Genomic DNA, 20,489 nt, shown 5'->3' with positions numbered 1-20,489 from the left:
AAATATGTTTACATAAAATCTAACAGTTGCAGAAATAATAATATAAGACTAAATTATTCTGAAAATCAGGCTCCGAATAATTCTTGTTTTGTTCATACCAGCGCAATAATTTGCTCTGGTCTAAAAATAGATAGACGTAACTTTTGATAAATTTTACCTTTTGTTCCATAAAATATCCATATCTAGACATTATTTGATGCATGATCGAGTATTTATGAATATGTGTTTCTTTTGTCACCTAACAGCCAAATTTTAAAGGTTATTTTCTTTCAATTATTTACATTGGAACGTGAGCTGTCAAGACAGGAACATGTGGTTTGCCATGTGCTTCTCGACCTTTGTTTGGGGCAGCAAACTTTACTGTTCTATAGAGTATTGTAACTGCCAACAACTGATAATTATAACTGCTGATGTCGACTGTGAGTACAATGATGATTAATTAACAAAACCCAAGCCATGATATAACGAGTAAACAAGTTGGTGATCAATATGGATGTCTGTATACATTATGATTATGATGCAACTTTGTAGAAATATGCAGATGCATTCAAGACATGATTCCTGTCATATTAACCTGGAAAGGATGCATGAATGCATTGTGAAAAAAACTTAGTTGTGATGATTATATTATTATAAGATTCACATATGTATATGCTTATCATATTTGTTCGAGCAATGCAAACCATTAAATTTTCCATACTGTGGTCAATAAAGCTTGTAGGTTGACTTCAATATCTTAATATGGAACCGAATATTAGGTAAAGAAATGGAAATTTTCATATTTTGGTCCTGTCAAAAGACACATCAGCTTACAAATATACTGGAAGGGGGGGGGGGGGGGGGGGGGTTGAAGAAAAAAGAAAAGGGAAATGCTGGGTTGACAACATTAACAAAACGACTGGAATGTAATTGGGTTGCGATGTAGGCGAAGAATAGAAAGCCACAACCTCCCTATGGAAAGAGTAGGTACCTGAGTAAAGGGTGCCGCTGTGATCGTTGGATATTATTAATTTTAATGGTGCGACACAAGACTTGGTCGAAAGTTAGAATGCTGCAGTGAACTGTGCAAAGTTGAGTCCTTGGAAAAAGCTCTACTTTCATTTTCTCAACATACTTAGGTGACATACTATGAGTATGAGAGTGATGTCTTTGTCTAAAAGATATTATCATAAAAGCATGCCCCATTGGCTTGAAACCCTTATAAAGTACCTTAGGTCATTTAGTTGTTTTGCATTATAAAAGATTTTTTGAACGTCACACTGAATGACTTTGAAAGTGTCATACTCAATACAATATATTTATTTCTTAAAAGTTTGTTAATAAATGAATCTCCTTATGAGTCGTATGGGAGACATCCTTATAAAGGAGAGGTGGAGACCTGAGGAAAGAGGAAGGGGTCATCACTTAGTGACAAATTAGGGAGCAGGCACTGCTGTAAGATAAAGATCTGAAAAAGTGAGCATGAAACAGCGCCAGACAAAGCAATTTGTATGAAACAGTACCAGACAAAACGTTGGTACTGTTTCATACACACTTTTTCAGGCCATCCCAAAGAATGTCCTGCTTTGAATCACAGATGGGGAAAAACATGGAATACAGAAGTGAAGAAAGGGGTCAAAACTTTAAACTAAAGACTCGTCATGAACAAAAATGTTGGCATACTGGACCATAATGTGTGAACTATGAGGTAACACAGAACAAAAAAGAAAAGATAGTTCAGGTCACAGCACCACCATAATAGGGGTGTTTGTTAAGAACATGATCTCAATTGAATCAATTGTAAATGAGTACTTGACCATAGGAGGATGTCTCCTTTTACTCTACCAATATATATAAAGTGGGAGTAAAAACAGCTCAGGTCGTATAGCATTCACTCCACATGCAAAGGAATTGGTATCAATCCTACATATAGTCGGCATTTTTTGATGATCCACACATGGAAAGTATTTTGACATAGAATTGTGTCCTATCAAAAGGCTAACAAGCAATTTATTATGTCCATTTAACACAATATAAACTTTTGCCTGGATGATGACAGAGTCACACCACTGTCGCTAATTGCTGAATTTTTGGTGGTGAAAACAGTAAGATCCTACATTAAGTATAAGTAAGTTGAAGCCTCTCTAAAAGCTGAAGATAGATGGTTAAGTAAGGCATCATGACAAACCCAAATGAGTGGTAAAAACTGATCAGTCCTAATGGGAAATCAGTGTTATACACTTTATTAGTCAAGTAGCAGACAATCATTGATGTCTAGGTCAGGCATGTAAAACTATACCATATAACTACTCTCCTAGGCACAGTCCTCTTGAATAGATGTCCTTTAACTATAGCTATAAGTATAAGAGGAAAAATATTAACTTACTCGTTCTCTCATTATCTGGTTCTCAAAGTACACGTTTTGCTTCAAGAAGGCTGACTGGAGACGTCCTAGAGTTGACTGAGATGATGATGAGGCCTAAAAATAAATAGATGGAAGTATTGAATTATGATCCTTATTCATATTAAGGCTCAGAATTTTAAGACCTTGCAATATAAGAGACAACAACACTTAATAAAAAAAAAAAATAAAAAAATAAAACTATGAGCGTTAATAGACACTTTCAAAATTACAATAAGAATGTGATAACAAATCTTCACACATTTTTGTTATCCAAATCACCCATTTTTCAATCATCAACTGATAAAATTATGCATATCAATATCAATAAGGGACTGGTTTTTGTGAGAAACAGAGTAAGTTTATGTGGATAAGATCAGAAAAAATTGGATTACCAGGATTATGGAACTGATACATAATCCTGGCTGTAAGATGAGACCTGCCCCTTTCAGACATTCAACCCCTCTACCACTTTGAAAGATATCCATTGCCTACCTATTGCTGCAACCTAAGCAAATCGGCATATGGTAAATTCGGGAGCTCTTCCATAGGACCATCCCCATCTAAAAACTTTAGTTTCGTTCTTTATTTTGTTAGGGTTGTAACGCTTGCTAACGTTGTAACCCTAATTGTAGACAAGGTGAGAAAGATTAAAATCTAGAGAATTTAGAGAGTGGTTGTGGTAAGGAAGAGCTCCATTAACTTCTATGCTTTAACATAATATACTGCGACAAAGTTTACCATTTCGACATTGAAAAAAAAATGTAAATAATCATTCGGACCAATAAGGTTTTGAGATCTCATGGTATGGCACTTGCTTTCTCCTCTGGGTCCATTGTTCCTAGTCCCACAGTGGGGCAGTGCAAAGTCGAATCCTTGGCAAAGGCTCTTTACTGACACTTATTCTCTCATTATACTCAGGTGTATAATGAGTACTAACACTAACTGGTAACATCTGTCAAAAATAAATAATTTATAATGCCCGGGATATCAAAAGTTACAGTAAAACGTGCAAAGATTGCTGTATCTCGATTGAAAATCTAAATCGATAAAATTATTGAAAACAAGCAGTTTTTCTGGTCTAATTAGATAAATTTGTCATTTTCCTTTGGATAAATACCACTTTAACTCCAGGTGAGCAAGTCAGTATATTTACTATTAGTCATTGAAGTGGTGCCTGTAAGTGGAATTTCAGCCAAAATTAATCGTTTATTTCTGGCGATAACAATATTCTGCACCTTTGTTGAAATCACAAATCTGGTCGTTATCATTTAACCACATCATAAATGATAAATTCTTACATCATCCTCTTCTAATTTAGACCTCTAACTCTATGGGACTTATCGCCTCAATGTGGTATCCGTATTTGTTACCAAAGGCTGAAACTGAAAATTGAATTATATCATATATATTAGCAGTAAAGTATCTGTACAAAGAGAGTTCATAAATAATGACAGAACACCACAAGGAGACGGTTTAAGTCTGGTACTGTTTACAGTATAATGAGCATGCTTTAAGAGAACTATGAAACTAACTCCCACAACACAAGTCTACCTTAGGAACATTCTTACCAGCAGAAATAATATATGCGGATAATGTAGAAAGACTCATAACATAAGTCAATAAGTCATCCTATATTAATATCTAGTATTAGAAGTATGAAATTAGAGATAATTGACGCAAAAGCTATAATTTATAATGAAGTATCGTATATTAAAAAGGAAAAAAGGTTATTCGATGACCAACATATCTAATCCTGGATTCTTAGCATCTGGGTCCCATGGATGTAAAAGTAAAACTAAATGGGGGGGGGGGGGGTGTCATACACTGTGTATAATTATAAGTGTAAAGAGAACACTTCATACCTCTTCAGTAGTATCTAGAGAAAAAAAAACCCAAAGAGGTTGCTGTTTTCTACGGAAGGGGGGGGGGGGTGTCGGAGGAGAAAACACGACTGAAATAGAGATATTACTATTACTGATCAATGTCAATAACTGGAGGAGGATGAGGATGATGAAAGATAGATAGCGATACTATAGACTATAGACTATTTAGATATCGTCAAGTAGGAAGAGTTGTCAAGGAAGGGGCTCTGATTTTTTACCATTTTCCTGCTTTTCTGCCGACACATCCTGTAGTGCTGTGACTTATGAGAAAGATTAGTGATTTGCACCATCGTTCTCGAGAAAATTATTTAAGCATGTTTATCCATTGTTTCCGTGTGATGAAAATAAAACACTGACTGTTCCTTCCTCATATTCATATCTCCGGCTTGCCGTAGAAGAGTTAGAACCCGAGCTTCGTCGATATCAAACAAAAACTCATGACTGTAGCAATATACACATGAATTATGTTCAACTGTTCACTTTTATAAACCTTGCTAAATTATTCATCACTGATAAACACAATTAAGAGGTCAAAGCGAACAAAATAAACTGAAAACAATAAACAAATACCAGGCGCAAATTTGCGATTTTTGAAGATTCAGACGGATTTGTTGATGTTTCAAATCAGCTGTGTATAGCGATTGCCATTAACCAATGAAAGACAAGCAATCGTATGGTCTAGTCTATATTTTCTGGGTCAGAGGGGTGGTAGCTTGTTGCAGGAATTTTAGAATTTAATTGTGAGTTTGCAATACGGCTTTAATTGCGAATAGTTTCATATCAAATTATTTACTTCGTTATTCGTTCACTTTTTTATTCTAAAAATTCTATGCTACATTTTTGTTGGAGATTTCATTGCGTGGAGACCCCATAAACTCGAAAAAAGCTTTCGTAAACAAATTATTCGACTCTTCTAGCTAATGAAATTTCCATGGTCATTATCATTTATAAGTAAATAGTCCTAAATGTTTCTTCGTGCAAGAGCTTAATAATTCCTTTCCGTATAAGTAATACTTAATAAATGCTTTATTAATTAATATATCATACGATTGAACAGAAAATTAAGATAAAATTTTCATGAATTGAAGAAATCTTTTCCAAATAAGCTGTGTATGAATATTGAAAGTTATTTTTAGTGACCCGAAGGCCAGAAGTGTCGTGAGAACAAGCAGATTTCTTCATTTTTACGTTGAACTCTGCAAAATCAATTGAAAATGTTGCTCCAGTAGGATTGTCCTTACTTTAATGGACCTAAGGGAGTCCAGAGTTTTAAAACTCTACCCATTGTGTTCTCAGGTATGTTTTTTTTTACATCTTAATGCTATGGTTTAGGAATAAATGTTTAATTTGCGACAGGGCACCCAACCCAACCCTTGTTCAGTTCACTACTGATTTCCCATCCGTCGTTACAGTTACTCCGACTGTCCTTAGCAGAAATGAATATTTATTACCGTTTCTGGAATTGTCATTGTAGTTGTTCATTGTTGTTAACCTCCCAAGTTAAAACTTTAACTGGGGGGATCAGTGAAATAATACGTCCCGATGAAATTGAAGTTCTATAGACTATAGAATTTTTGCCGACTTCTAGAATGATCGAGTTAAATTATGTCATGACAACAAAAGCTCGAACTGAACTAAAACAAGGTCAGTGGTCAGGTCAGCTTCCTTGTTTTACCGAATTTGACAAAGCCACTATGAAATTCCTGTTTCTTAATTTAATGTTACGCTTTATTATACATTCAATACATATATGTAATCCAGTGGTATTATTTTTTATTTTGCTTTTTAAAATTTAATTTGCCTTGAATTCATTTTTTGTTGAGGCCACCCCTACCCCTTTCCTGACTAAATTTCCAATATCTCGGAAAGAAGTAAAAAATAATTCTTTAAAAAATCCAGGGTCGCAACCTGGTGCTAGTCTAAACATTGGGTAAAATCGCTCTGTAGCCACCACTTTTTTTTTTTACGACAGTACAATAATGGGCCCGTAATGGACGATATTTTACTTTGTTTTTTTTTGTTTTTTGTTTTTTTAAAATTTTGTTTTCTTTTTTACTTTGGTTTGAAAGTATATCCCGTCCCATAACGATTTGACTGTTTCCATCAACTTCAAATAAGCGGACTATGAAAAGAGAGGATTGATTTTCTCAGTACATGTCTGGTAATTTCACAAAAAATACTTTTAAGACATATTTTCATAAACAATTCCATTCAGGATTGTTGAAGAAAGTTTTCCTCTCTGAAATTGTAATTTTATAGGAGCATGATCCCTAGGTTAATTTGGAATTATAATTCATATTTAATTATAAAGAAACATTTCTTCTCCTACTACTTTAACAAAACTACTAATACAACTACAGTGGACTGTACCACCATCACTGCTACAGCTACAACTACTACTCCCACCACCACTACTACTTCTACTACTACTACTCCCACCACCACTACTACCACTACTACTACTACTACTACTACGACTACTATGACTACTGTGCCTGTATGTGGAATTTCAGCCTACTACGGTATGAATACTGCAACTGCCAGTACTGATTTCACCGTACTTAAATTATTTTGACATCCATGTTATATTATTATTATTATTGGGAGGACTTCCATAGTTCGTAGCACTTTTATATTATGCATTATGCAATGTCCAATAAATATTACTATAATTTAAGATAAGTTCCATTTTAACAAGAATGTGATTTTTCTAATTTCAAAAACAATATGCTGAGTCAGTTGTCATTTATATCTCCGGCCGAGGCATTAATACTCATTGTCTTTCCCATCAGTTTCGATATTGCAAGAGATGGCAAACATAGTATGTCTGTTTGGTTTCTCTCCCCTCCCCCCCCCCCCCCATAATTAAAAATTCCTTCTTTAGACGTGATGTGAGTCCTTCCTTATTATTATTATTATTATTATTATTATGATTATTATTATTATTATTGGTTTTATCAGGATGATATGAAATTGCTTCATCCTTGAAATCTACCATTTCCAGGTATCTTGGTGCATCTGTGGGGTGTTGAGGGATGGATCATCTTGGCGTTTTGGATGCTAGGCGGGTGATGCACAGTCTTGGGTCAAATCTTGACAAAGAGCGCAAGTTCTGGAAATCAGTAGTCATCAAAGCTGCATCTGATGAGGTAAGAGGATCTAGCGATTATTAAAATGTCTTTTCATGAGTTGTTATATTTATTCAAATGATGCCATTTCTTTGTTACAGTTTAAAAAATTAAAATTTCTTCACCATCTTGTTTATTTGCATAAACAAACAAATTTAATTTGTATTCATGCTTTAGATATGTTTGCTTATTACTTGTAGAATAAGACAATTGAGATTTGCAATATTTTAAAATGTTACATTTCTTCCAATTATGTGTTGAGTCTTGCACATTTAATCATTTATTGATTTTGTAGTGTAGCTATTAAGGTTGGTACTATTTATTTTTCTAGAAGGATTGTCTTTTTTGTCTTGACATTAAAAATTTTCTCCTACCACTAGGTTATCAACGCTAAACAGCGTGATGGTTCTGCTATGATGATTGCTCGCTTAGCTGCTCAATTCAAGTTTTTGCCAGAAACATGTGGTCTCGCAATTACTTTGATGGACAAATTTCTAACAACAGTTAAGGTATGTGAAGTTCAAATTACGGAATTTCTTATCTAGTTTGTTTCATGGAAAATTTTTTTTTTTTTTTTTAAAGTACTTTTGTTTTATAGTTTCACTTAATTCCTACAGTTTGCTCTTATATAAGGCTTTTGTTAGAGGGATCTATCTTCAATGTCTCTTAAATTTAAATGAAACATGGCAAATCGTCAAATGTTGCCATGTCAAGTTTGGTGGATGTAATATTGTTTTCCTTTTGGTGAAATGTAGATTAGCTGTCACTTGATGGTATTGATCATTACTAAAGCATTTGTTTGATGTATTACGTTTTAACAGACATTATCAATTATGGAGGTCAAGTCAGTCTTTTTTCTAATGAAAATTAGAAATTGAAGGAGTTTTATGTCAGGATTTTAGTTACAGACTATATTTTCAGTGTTTTTTCTCCAGGTTCGACCCAAGTACTTGCTGTGTGTCACTGTGACCTGTCTTTATATAGCAGCCAAAACGCTTGAAGAAGATGAGGTAAGTTTTTAGTCTTGCTCCATTTTTTTACGAGTTACAATTATGCTCATAATTCTGTCTTGAAGTTGTTCACATGTCTTTATTTTAAAATATTGAAATTGTCTCCATCTCTTTTATATGTGTCAAATAACACTCCAGTTTAAAGTTTTTGTGATGGAACTAAGAACTTGTATTAAGTGTCTTAAGTGAATCAGTACTATACTTCTCTGTTTTTCAGAATATTCCCCCAACGCAGGATTTTGTGAGGAAAAGTGGATGTGGCAACTCCTTTGCTGAAATAACCCGCATGGAGCTGGTTATTTTAACAAAGTTTGAATGGAATATTAGGATGCCGTCTGCCATCGACTTTCTTCACATGGTATGTATTTTTTTCAAGGTTTAGTCTGCTGAATATAAAATTATTTCATAGCCTTGCTGATCAACATCTTGTTTCAAATGAAAAATTTTATCTTTTGTGTTTTTTTAATTCGTCAACTCTGTTCTTTTCCATGCCTTATCAAAGAATATACCATCCCTCATAACCATAATACTTATTATAAAATCATTCTTTTCTAATTTGAGGAATGGATCAATTATTAGTTTTTAGGCTATTTCAGGCAAAGCCTTTTTATGGGTTCGTTCAATAAGGGATCATTGTCGTCTTATTTAAAGACAAGCAAATGATGGTGAAAAATGAACATCTTTAAATCTGGTGTTGGTTGTTTTTTTTTTTTGTTTTTTTCATTGAGCTTGGAGGAATGTTAGTTTTATGTGAATTTTTATTGATCCAGTCGACCATTGGAATATAGGCTCTTGTAAAGAAAGAAATTTAAACTGTATTTTTTTGTAATGGATTCAAAGAAATAATATTTACCACTAGTTTTACCCCCTCCTTCCCTGATTTATTGTTGCGAGTAGTATTTTTGGGTTGTTTTTTTTGTTTTGTTTTATTATTATTATTATTATTATTATTATTATTATTATTATTATTATTATTATTATTTACTGCAAGTTAGGACACATCAGATCCTTGTTTCAGTATATTTTTTTCCCCTTGTCCAGATCCATGCAGTGCTTATGATGCACTATCCCCACCTTCTTACAGGTCAGGATTGCTTGACGCCCTCTGAGATGTTGATGACGACTTTACGTAAACTTATTCGTTGCTTGACCTGCCATGATATGATGAGTTTTCGTCCTTCCACACTGGCTCTCGCTCTGATAAGTCTGGAGATTGAACAACTAACTCCTGGCTGGCTCAGAATTGTGGTGGTTCTTCAACGTTTGACAAATGTAAGTAGAGAACAATTGTTGTAATTAGGTGTAAAGAAGCCATGATTATACATTGGGGAGAGAAAGATGCACTGGATCCAACAAATTTAGACAGTTCAAGTTTCAAACATTTTGTTTTTATTAGCTAACCAGTTTATGTGATGTATTGTAATGTTGCACCTCTTCTCTAGAAAGATGCTTTCATTTCTTTGTATTTTTTTTTTTTCAGTCGAGACGTCGACGTTTTGGGATATGACTGTTTTTAGAATCTGACATTTTAAATGTCTAATTAGGGAAAATATATGCTAGAATTTTGTAGGCTATTGGGGTTGTTTTTTTTCCTTCTGTGTTTAAGTTTGAATGAGATCATATTACCTTTCACAGAAATATATAATGAAACAATGATTAATTTTCATTTTCCTCTTGTCCAAACTATTTTTTCCCCTCTATTCAAAACGATTTAGTGCGGGTGGTTGGATGGGAGCATCACCCTTGAATCATATACCTATGATGTTCGCATGGGTGTACGATCCGATAGTGATGTCGTTTCTTCTTCTCTTTACTAGCCTATCCTGCTTCTTTGGTTTGTGATTGTATTTTTGACAGGGGATATTTTTTTTCCTGTAAATCCTCTGCCTGTTTGTTCTTGGTTATTTATAATTTAGCTTATGATATCTTTAGGTTATGATTTTGATTGACATTTGTACTATTTTTGTTAGATTGCTTGTTTTTTTGTTTCAGCGGTCTCTCATATAACCTCAATTGTGTTGGAAGAGACCTAAAGCAACAAACAAACAAAAAAACGATTTAGTAATATTAACATTTCAGATGATTCGAATGTATTATATTTCTGTTTCTAAGTTGAATTATATATCTACAGCCTGGTACCATATTGGTAATCTTTTTTATCATCTAACTCGTTCTTTTATCTCATGTGAAAAAAGTTTTTTAAAAGTAGTCTTTCAGAGCCATTAGGCCCAAGGAGCCGGAGTTTATATCAGTTTTTATAGCGTGAAACAAGACAATAGCAATTGCTTTGGATACTCTTTGGATAGGACGCTAGTTTATCACAAAGTATTTTCCACCAGATCTAACAGACCCAGCTACCCAATCACTGCTGGGTAGGTAGGAGGAGGGGGGGGGGGGGGGTCAGAAAAAATCTTAACTACACCCAGGATCAATCTTGTTCCCTTCGATTATGAAGTGAGTGCTCTACCAACTTGACCTATGTTAAAAACAATGCTTGGTCAATCTTAAACCTTGAAAGAATTCCATATCAGTCCTGCTAAGTGCACATGGCACTTGATAAAACTGCATTGTCTAGGTATGAAACAGGATCAAAGCTTATTTTCTTGGTCAACATTTTAATTAAATTTTCTTTACTTTTTAAAAGTAGGCCTATCCTTACAAAGAAAAATAATGACCCATTTTAATTACGTTTACAATGTAGTATGGGGTCTCACACCACATAGGAGAGACTGGGTGGGGTTGCTAATCTCCCACAGTGGGCAGGGAGGCACTTACTGTCTTCTACCCCCCTATATATGTTTTCCAACATGCTTTCTGTCTTTGTCTTGGAATGAGATTACTTGTTTTTCTTTTTCCTGGTCCTGGCTGGGAGTAAAACAAATGTTTAGTTAGAGTTTTGGGAGATAATATGTTGTGTCTTGTAAATCATCTCTTTGTTATGCTCTGTATTATTTTTGTTTTACATAAATATGATTTATAAACATTTGAGTGTGTTCCTCTTAGTGGGGACCTGTACTTGTGTCAGGATGAGACGTTTAGGTGATCTCAAACTAAGTACACTGATAGTGAGCTCTTGGAATCCACATCTGTTGCCTATTAAAACAATTCCCTTTGTCTTACTTTTTCTTGGGTGTTATATTAGAGCTTTTACTGGGTGGGGATCCTGACCTCCCATAGTGGGCAGGGAGGTACATGCTGTGTCTTCTATCCCACCATACCCGTTTTCCAATTGTTTTCTGTCGTTGTCTTGGAGTGAGATTACTTGGTTTTGTCCTGACCCTGGCTGGAATTCCTTGGCTGGGAGGGAAACAGTCAAATGCATAGTTATTGTTTTGGGAGATGATATTTTTTTCCTTGTAAATCATCTCTCTGTTATGTATTATTATGTTTGTTATTTTTAATGTATAATGTAAGCATTTGAGTGTATTCCTCTTTGTTGGATTTTGTGCTTGTGTCCGGATGAGACTTATAGGTGATCTCAAACTAAGTACATTGATGGTATGCTCTTGGAATCTGCATCTGATCTCTATTTGTTCCCAGTTCCCCTTTGTCCTTCCTTTCTCTTGGGTGCTTTAATTGTAATTCTAGAACTTTTTACTATCCCATTTTCTTCCTTTTTACTGGCGCTGATATAACCTAAATGTGTTGCAAGCGCCGTAAAACCCTTAAAAACAAACAAACAATTAGAGCTTTTAACTATTCCATTTTCTTCCACTGGCGCTGATATGACCTTGATGTGTTGCAAGCGCAGTCAACCCTTTACTTAAAAACAAACGTAGGAGAGCACCAGGGTGTATTTTAATTCACATATTCCTGTCTTGTAATATTTCACTTCAATTAACAAATCACAAGGTCAAAAGTGATGTTCATATCATTCGTTTCTTAGGAATAGGGTTATAAGATGTGGCATAGCATGGGAACTGTATTGATGGTTTATTATTCCCTTTTTTTTTTGTTAAATCTAGGTTGGAAGTGAACAGTTGATGCATTGCCGAGAAATGATGTCCTCCTTCCTGAATCAACATTTGAATATATCACCTCAAAGTCGATCCAGGATTCCATCAACTTCCACTCCTCGATCCAAGAAACGTAAAGTTGACCATCATGTCCCAATGGAAGCAGAAGAGAAAGATGACAATATTTATGATGGAATCAAACGTCTTTATGGTGATGAATCGGAAATCATTGCTTCAACCAAGAGGACATCATGCAGTCTAGAGATGCACCAAGATCATGAGGAAACATTAATGAACATCCCTGCAGGTCATACCTTATTGGTCACCTAAGTAATTCTTTAGAAATTTTAATAAGACATCCCTTGATAAAGTAGAGGATGCTTTTAGTTCAATAAGGAATTGTACCTCAGGGACATATAGAAACACTTTATGAATATACCAATGATTATCATGTTGATGTAGGGGTAGGCGAGGAGGGAGAATTGTTTTGCTTTTTTTTTCATATAACTATACAATCAAATTGGTGAGCATATCCAAACATGATAACCGTTTTTTTTCATAAAGTGTTTCAATACCATGTCGGGTTTTTCTTGACATTGTTTTTAATTTTCAACTCTTTTCAAGTCGCTCAGACTTGATATTTTGTTCAATAATCCCTCTCACTTAAAGAGAAAAAGTAATAAAAAAAAATTCAAAGTGGCTTAAACATATGAAAAAAATAAAAAATGAATTGAAATACCAAAAAAAAAAAATAAAAAGTTAAATGGTATCATCGTTTTCTTTGAATGAACACAAGTTGTTGTATTAATGTTAACTCTTTTCTTTTTCTTTTTTTTTCAATTATAAATTATGTAATATGTTGTATTCAACCTAAGTTACATTTCATACCATTTATCGTAAATGTAAGAGCTGTCCTGTTCTCTTTTTGGTATGTTTTGGTAACCAGACGTAATATTGCATAGTGACAGGAAGAAAATGACAAGTGATGCACTGGAGATTTAAAAAAAAAATTTTTATCTCAAATTGAAAGATATTTACTATTGACCATTTGTTATAATTAGTACCCGTCATACATTTGTGAAACAGGGCAAATTTACCAATGATTTTGTAGGGGAAAAAATGTGAGGTTGACATAACTGATGTTACAAGCGTAAGAAATGAAAATCTATTTTACTCTGTATCAGAGGTAAATGAAGAAGATGCCAGTATATAAATATAAGCTAACGAGTTCAATATTCATATATAAACTGCTTCTATTGACAATACCAAGACAGCTGAATCTGATGGTAATCTTTTCTTTTTTTTTTTTTATCAAGTCTCGTGATGTAAAGAATCACTCTTGTAAATAGAAAAATAACTCAGTTATTACAATCAGGGAAATTTGGAATACAGTGGACTTCAAATTCAAAGGTGGGCAGACTGAGGGGTAATAAGAATTGAATTTGAAGTACATTTCGTCATTGGGCAATAAGTGATTTTTAAAGATTGTATATTTTCCTGAATGAATCGGTTTCTAGGTTGAATTCGTGGTCCACTGTATCTGTTTATGACAACGATTGCCAAAGTAAAAGAGAAGTTCTTTAGCTGTCAATTGTCACTGTTGAAAGTTTTATCATCATGAGTCAGGTGGTGCCCTCAGTTGTACAGTAGTAAAATGAAATTAAGGCAGCAATAAAGGACCAGAGGGTTTACCAAATGCATACTACCACTACTATTATGTGTTGAACATGTAAAAAAGGTAAATGATGCAAGCCGATGGTTACGTTATGTCCTATTTATGTTTGTAAATATATTCAGATGGTATGAAATTAATTGTTATTTTATAATATAACAATAATAGGCTAAACAAAAATAAAACACAATATCTGTGATTTTTTTTTTTTTTTTACTTTACTTTACTTCACATAGTTATACCATGCTTTATTTTCCCACTCATTCATCATATTTATGTTTCCATTAAAAAAAATAATTAAATCGTTATATATCATCATTACATCTTTATTATAATTTGTTGTTGACGTTACCGTTGAAACACGTTTTTTTAATTTGCATTTCATTCTTTCTCAGATTATTATTATCTTGAATTTGTTGTCCAAGCTTGTTATACCTCGCTACTTATGTTTTCATTTCTTTTTTCATTCACTTCATTTCGTTATCCAGGTACGTTTTGTCATAGCCTTGCCACTAGTGTTTGGTTGTGTGTAGAATGCATGTTTATTATTTTTCCAGCTACAATATGACAAGGTTCTTGAATTGAAAATTGGGATTTTGTTTGTGCAGTATGTTTTTTAATTGCACATGAGGTTTTATTATAAAAGAATCAAGATGCATTGCTTTGTTTAAAAAGAAAAATTCCAGTTTTTACAGACACTTCATTGACAGCAGATTAAAGTGTAATTGTTGATTACAAAGTCAGAAAAATGTATGTTGTTTAGCATACCTAGTAGAAATAAATGTCTGTTCCTGATTTCACTCATGGGTATAAAAGAAACCCCTGCTGTCTAGGATCAAAGGATATTCTAGAGATGCAATTATTTTGGGCATTGATTACTTTTTATATGTCATTACGGATATTTGAATCTCAGTCACAAGGCAACGTAATTTCTGATATATTTGGTTTTCATTGAACAACTTAAGTTTTGAAACAATTTTTTTAAGGCTGTGAAAAAGAAACGGAGGTAGGAATTGTTTTCGTGTAGTTTTACATGTTTATCATGTTAAAGTTTGAAGAAATCCGTCTTGTACCCCATTCTCCTCCTGAACTTGTGTTATTAGTATTATTTATTTGTTTGTTTTTGTGTGTAACCATTTCATTATGAATAAATGTTATGTATGTTATTCATATTTTTTTTTGAGAGGGATTTGTTATTTGTGATGTCAGAATATTGTCTTTTTGCAAACTCGTTGACTTCAGTTTTAACTACGATCATTTCTTAGTTCGGAAAACATGAACTTAAAAAGGGACAGAAATTTATTCCAAACAGAGCAAAATGTTAAGACCCTATAATGAGTTTTCTGTTACATTACCCATTGTCATTCCCATTTATTATTGGAACAATAGAATCCTGTTAACACCCTTAGGATCTATTTTCAGTTGGCATTAATTGTTACTATCATATCAGTATGTTGACATCGCCAACAGTTGATTATACTTAAAGTTATGCTTGAGATGGTGTGACCAGAAGATGCCTGCTCTATTTTCCAAGCCCTTAAGTCTAACATTGGTCATACTCTATAAAGAAATGTCTTTTATTTGTCATTTTTTTCAACCACAACAAACACCAAATAATATATTGTAGATAATTAAAATTTTAAGATCGTAAAAACTCTTAGGTTCCTTAGGTTCCAATGCGATCAAAATTAAAAATAATGTGAAATAAGGTATCTCATTCTTATCTATTAAATCTGAAATTTAGAGACCTGTGATTTTTAATATAATATAAAGTAATAAAAAACATGTGGTGCATTCAGATACTTCTATGGAAGCGTAGATATTTTGCAACAACTTCTACGCAAAAGTAAGATGGAATAAACTATAGAATCGAGAAAAAAACTAAAAGTAAAAGTGTTGGCGTTCATTCATTTGAATTTGAGACCTATACCGTTATTACGACCTAAGTGGGGTTCCTGACCTCCCATACTCACTGTGTCTTCTATCCCCCTTTATCTGTTTTCCAACATGCGTTTTGTCTTTGTCTTGGAATGAGATTACGTTTTGTCCTAACCCTGACTGGTAGGGTAACAGTCGAATGTATCGTTATAGTTTTGGGAGATGATATTTGTTTTCCCTTGTAAATCATCTCTGTTATACACTGCATTGTTTTATTAACATATTATATAGGATTTGTAAAAAATTGAGTATTCCTCTTAATGGGGGCCTGTGCTTGTGTCCGGATGAGACTTTTAGGTGATTTCAAACTAAGTACAATGATAGTCTGCTCTTGGAATCTACATGTTCCCTATTTGTACCATTCCCCATTCTGGGTGAGGTACCTGACCTCCCGTGGTGGACAGGGAGGCATTTACTCTCGTCTTTATCCCCCTATTTCTGTTTTCCAACTTCTTTTTGTCTTTGTCTTGGAATGAGATTACTTGGTTTTGTCCTGACCCTGGTCGGAGTCCTTGGCTGGGAGGGAAACAGTCTAATGTACAGTTAATTTTGTGAGATGATACATATTTTTTTCCTCGTAAATCATCTCCGTTATGTACTGTTATTTATTAATTTTTTTAAACATTTGAGTGTATTCCTCTGAGTGGCATCTTGTGCTGGTGTCTGGTTGAGACTTTTAGGTGATCTCAAACTAAGTACACTGATAAAGTACTATTGAATCTACATGTTACCTATTTCAACCAGTCCCCTTTGCTGGGTGGGGATCCTGACCTCCCATAGTGGGCAGGGAGGTACATACTGTGTCTTCTATACCCTTATATCTGTTTTCCAACATGCTTTCTGCCTTTGTCTTGGAATGAGATTATTTGGTTTTTTCCTGGCCCTGGTCAGAGTCCTGGCTGGGAGGGAAACAGTCAAATGCATAGTTATGGTTTTGGGAGATGATATTTTTTTCCTCGTAAATCATCTCCGTTATGTACTGTTATTTATTAATTTTTTAAACATTTGATTTGTAAACATTTGAGTGTATTCCTCTGAGTGGCATCTTGTGCTGGTGTCTGGTTGAGACTTTTAGGTGATCTCAAACTAAGTACACTGATAAAGTACTATTGAATCTACATGTTACCTATTCAACCAGTCCCTTTGCTGGGTGGGATCCTGACCTCCCATAGTGGGCAGGGAGGTACATACTGTGTCTTCTATACCCTTATATCTGTTTCCAACATGCTTTCTGCCTTTGTCTTGGAATGAGATTATTTGGTTTTTTCCTGGCCCTGTCAGAGTCCTGGCTGGGAGGGAACAGTCAAATGCATAGTTATGGTTTTGGGAGATGATATTTTTTTCCTTGTAAATCATCTCTGTTATGTATTATTATTTTTATTTTGAATGTATAATGTAAGCATTTGAGTGTGTTCCTCTTTGTTGGATTTTGTGCTTGTGTCTGGATGAGACTTGTAGGTGATTTCAAACTAAGTACATTGGTGGTATGCTCTTGGAATCTACATCTGATCCCTATTTGTTCCCAGTTCCCCTGTCTTACTTTTTCTTGGGTGCTTTAATTGTAATTCTAGAACTTTTTACTATCCCATTTTCTTCCTTTTTACTGGCGCTGATATAACATAAATGTGTTGCAAGCGCCGTAAAACCCTTAAAAACAAAAAAAAAAAAAAAAACCAGTCCCCTTTGTCTTACTTTTTCATCAAGTCCTTTTAATTGAACATCAAGAATGTCTTTACCATCCAATTTTCTTCCTTTTTACTGGCGCTGATATAACCTAAATTACTAAATGTGTTGCAAGCGCCGTAAAACCCTTTAAAAACATAAACAAACAGATCACATAAACAAACAGATCCCAACCCCCTCCCATTTTTTTTTTCTGACTCAACCCCTCTATAACATTTTTTCTGGTCCTGACAATGTTATAGAGAGGTTGCACTACTGTACATACAAGACTTGTCTTTTATCATCTGTGTGTATTGTGTGGAATTCCGGGAGGGCGTTCACATACTTTATCCACACAGGACTCTTTTCTCTTCAAATAATCTAAGACAATGTTGTTTTTGGGGGCCTTTGTTGGCGTAAACAAGTGTCAATCCAGGACATTGTGCTTTACCTTTTTTTTCTACGGGGAAAACTGAGACTGGTTATAAAAGACCCTACATGTAGCAATACCAACAGCCAATTCGATTTGTTTTGACAAAGGAGAAAATTTCAAGACAACTTATTTGACGTGACATTTTTAGCTGACAAAACTGGGATGCATATAAATCCCATCATCAGACTGCCAGGGCTCTCACCCTCAATTCATTGAAGTGCATTTTGACATAATCAACAACAGTGCATGTTTTCAAACAGTAACCCAGATATCAAGGTCATGTTGGTTTAACAAAAACAAACGCATGCTTTCTTTCTCTCACTTTAATACATATTTAAAAGAGATCGAAGACTAGTCTCGTACAGCACACAATGCCCTTGATTCATGTTAAGCATTTTAATATAAAAAATTACAAACTGAAAAAAAATGACATCCAAGATAATTTTTTTAAATCTTAAAAAATGCGGGATAGCTCAATTGTACTTTCAACCGACCAAATAATCTTAAGTTATGGATGTTTCTTACCATAACAAAGGAACGGGGAGAATAGTAGTGCTTTTAGATTAGGCTTAACAAAAATGTAATGCATGGGTTTTGTGTTGTTGGTTTTCATTTTGGTTGGGTCATTAATCGCCTGCCCTCACCTTTCTCAGTGGAGCCCCAGTTTAACATTGATTGGCCAGACCAGCCATTTCAAGGGAAATAACCCAAATGGCCTAAATTATCATTTCTCTTTCAAACACTCTCACACACGCACTTTCAAATTGACCATTGTGTGTGTGTATGTATGCTATGGACTCTGCATGAAGCTCGGCTCATGTTACACTGAAATGTGGAAGTGCAGACCTGCCTACTTGAAAATTTAAAAATTCGTAGTTTTTAAGAGATAAAAATAGTAATCACTAACGTTAACTTTATAGGTCAACAATTTACCCCCAGGACTAAATGACGCTTCAAAATCCTTAATTTCTGTCGTCTGGTATCAAACTTCATTTTAACAACATTGAGATGATCATAAATCTCTAAATTTCGTAATTCAACGAATTAATTATTCGAATAGTAGGCATGTTTGAGTAGTATAAGGTGTTGAGCGTGATCAGCGATGGGATGCATGGCAATAAGAATTTATTTTGGCTGAGACAGTTAACAACTGCCCTTCTCTACTCAAGTGTGAATTGGTAGTAGCTGGGCATTGGCAGTGACAATTTTTTTTTCTAATCGTAACTACTGGTGCAAAAAGATAAAATAAAAAGGTCGCCTAGCACTAATGCAACTTGTAATTTAACAGAATATTGGTTCCAAATGGTGGACTTTGAAGCAAAGCACAGAGAGCATGATTCCATTCTCACAGAAAGAGAGAACCATAATCTGACTATGAATTAACTGAGTTTGGTCAATGTTCTTTTGAAGGCATGCAACTGCGTATTTTAAAAGATCCCAGGGAGAAGTCAACACTTAGCAGTGGGTCTGGTTTTGCTTTTGTTTTCTTTCATGCATCACATCGCTCTTGCCCACGAGGAGCTAATAAATCCAATACAATGAATGAAAGTTCAAAATTTCAAGAAATACCATAAATAAAAGATAATGCTTCTATGTAGAAAGAAAAAAAAAACCCAAACAAATAAATGAAAACAAAGATGCAAATGAAAATACAACTTTTGTACAAGCAGAAAACAACTTTGTGAACTAAAATTTTATGTTCATTCTTGGATGCCAAATTTTGTTACAGGGCTTTTTCACAAGAATGGTTTTCCACTTCACGTAGCGTAGCGCACACAATTTTCTCGGGCTTCTGATAACATCCCATTTTGTTTACTTGACTCACAATCATAAAGATGACTACTATCTTCTAGATACTGTCACTGCTGTTGTCCAATTGTCTCACATTCAGATAAAATTCCATCATCCTTCTCACTCTTTTCTATCGCATTACAATATCTCGTTATCTTAACTGTTGGGTGGTGAACCCAAACGATTATGCTTCATGTTTACAAAAACAACAAAATGACTCCCTGAAAGTGAAAGCAAATCCAAACATAACAGAACCGGTTGGAAATGGTACTAAAAGGAACTAGAAATGCTGCTTTTACTTCAATTCATTTAGCATTAGCATGCAGCAAATAATTTCGCAAACCGCAGCTTACATCCCAATTACGTAAGCCACAGTTTGTGGTTTAACAGAGAACAGATATAGACCCAAGAGGAATACATTCTTGCGGTTAGTCTGAAACCACAAACCTGGATTATTGTTTGTTTTGTTTTGAAGGGTTTTACGGCGCTTGCACAAATTTAGGTCATATCAGCGCCAGTAAAAGGAAGAAAATGGAATAGTAAAAAGTTCTAGAATTACAATTAAACTACCCAAGAAAAAGGAAGACAAAGGGGAATTGGTTAAAATAGAGAACAAGCCAAGATTTCGTAATT

General features: G+C 34.4%; 2 protein-coding genes across 2 annotated transcripts in view; one reads left to right on the top strand and one right to left on the bottom strand.

Moving 5' to 3' along the window:
• Positions 1–4,929, bottom strand: part of LOC144970301 (cyclin-G1-like) — a 45,038-nt gene extending 40,109 nt beyond the window's left edge. Inside the window, exons 1-2 of the mRNA XM_078909790.1 lie at positions 4,485–4,929; positions 2,366–2,458 (exon numbers count right to left, since the gene is read on the bottom strand). Of these exons, the coding sequence (XP_078765916.1) occupies positions 2,366–2,458; positions 4,485–4,556 (165 nt within the window). The 5' untranslated portion in view covers positions 4,557–4,929. The remainder of the gene's footprint in view (positions 1–2,365; positions 2,459–4,484) is intronic.
• A 290-nt stretch (positions 4,930–5,219) lies between these two features.
• Positions 5,220–15,919, top strand: LOC144970300 (cyclin-I-like). The gene is made up of 7 exons (XM_078909789.1): positions 5,220–5,562; positions 7,271–7,415; positions 7,775–7,903; positions 8,330–8,404; positions 8,622–8,762; positions 9,446–9,676; positions 12,370–15,919. Exons 2-7 carry the CDS (start codon positions 7,302–7,304, stop codon positions 12,688–12,690), a joined length of 1,011 nt encoding a protein of 336 aa, XP_078765915.1. The 5' UTR covers positions 5,220–5,562; positions 7,271–7,301; the 3' UTR covers positions 12,691–15,919.
• Positions 15,920–20,489: the final 4,570 nt, after the last annotated feature.

The sequence above is a fragment of the Berghia stephanieae genome, chromosome 4 (assembly GCF_034508935.2).
Source record: "Berghia stephanieae isolate SIO BIC M18660-M18661 chromosome 4, UCSD_Bste_1.3, whole genome shotgun sequence".
In the NCBI taxonomy this organism is placed as follows: domain Eukaryota; kingdom Metazoa; phylum Mollusca; class Gastropoda; order Nudibranchia; family Aeolidiidae; genus Berghia; species Berghia stephanieae.
Note: the sequence above shows the minus strand (reverse complement) of the source record. Positions and strands in the feature narration are given on the sequence as shown.

Excerpts from the sequence above, each read along its gene's own strand:
- LOC144970300 (XM_078909789.1), top strand. The coding sequence starts at position 7,302 with ATGGATCATCTTGGCGTTTTGGATGCTAGGCGGGTGATGCACAGTCTT. Across the intron at positions 7,904-8,329 it reads AATTTCTAACAACAGTTAAG|GTTCGACCCAAGTACTTGCT; the intron begins GTATGTGAAGTT and ends TTTTTTCTCCAG. Across the intron at positions 9,677-12,369 it reads TTCTTCAACGTTTGACAAAT|GTTGGAAGTGAACAGTTGAT; the intron begins GTAAGTAGAGAA and ends TGTTAAATCTAG.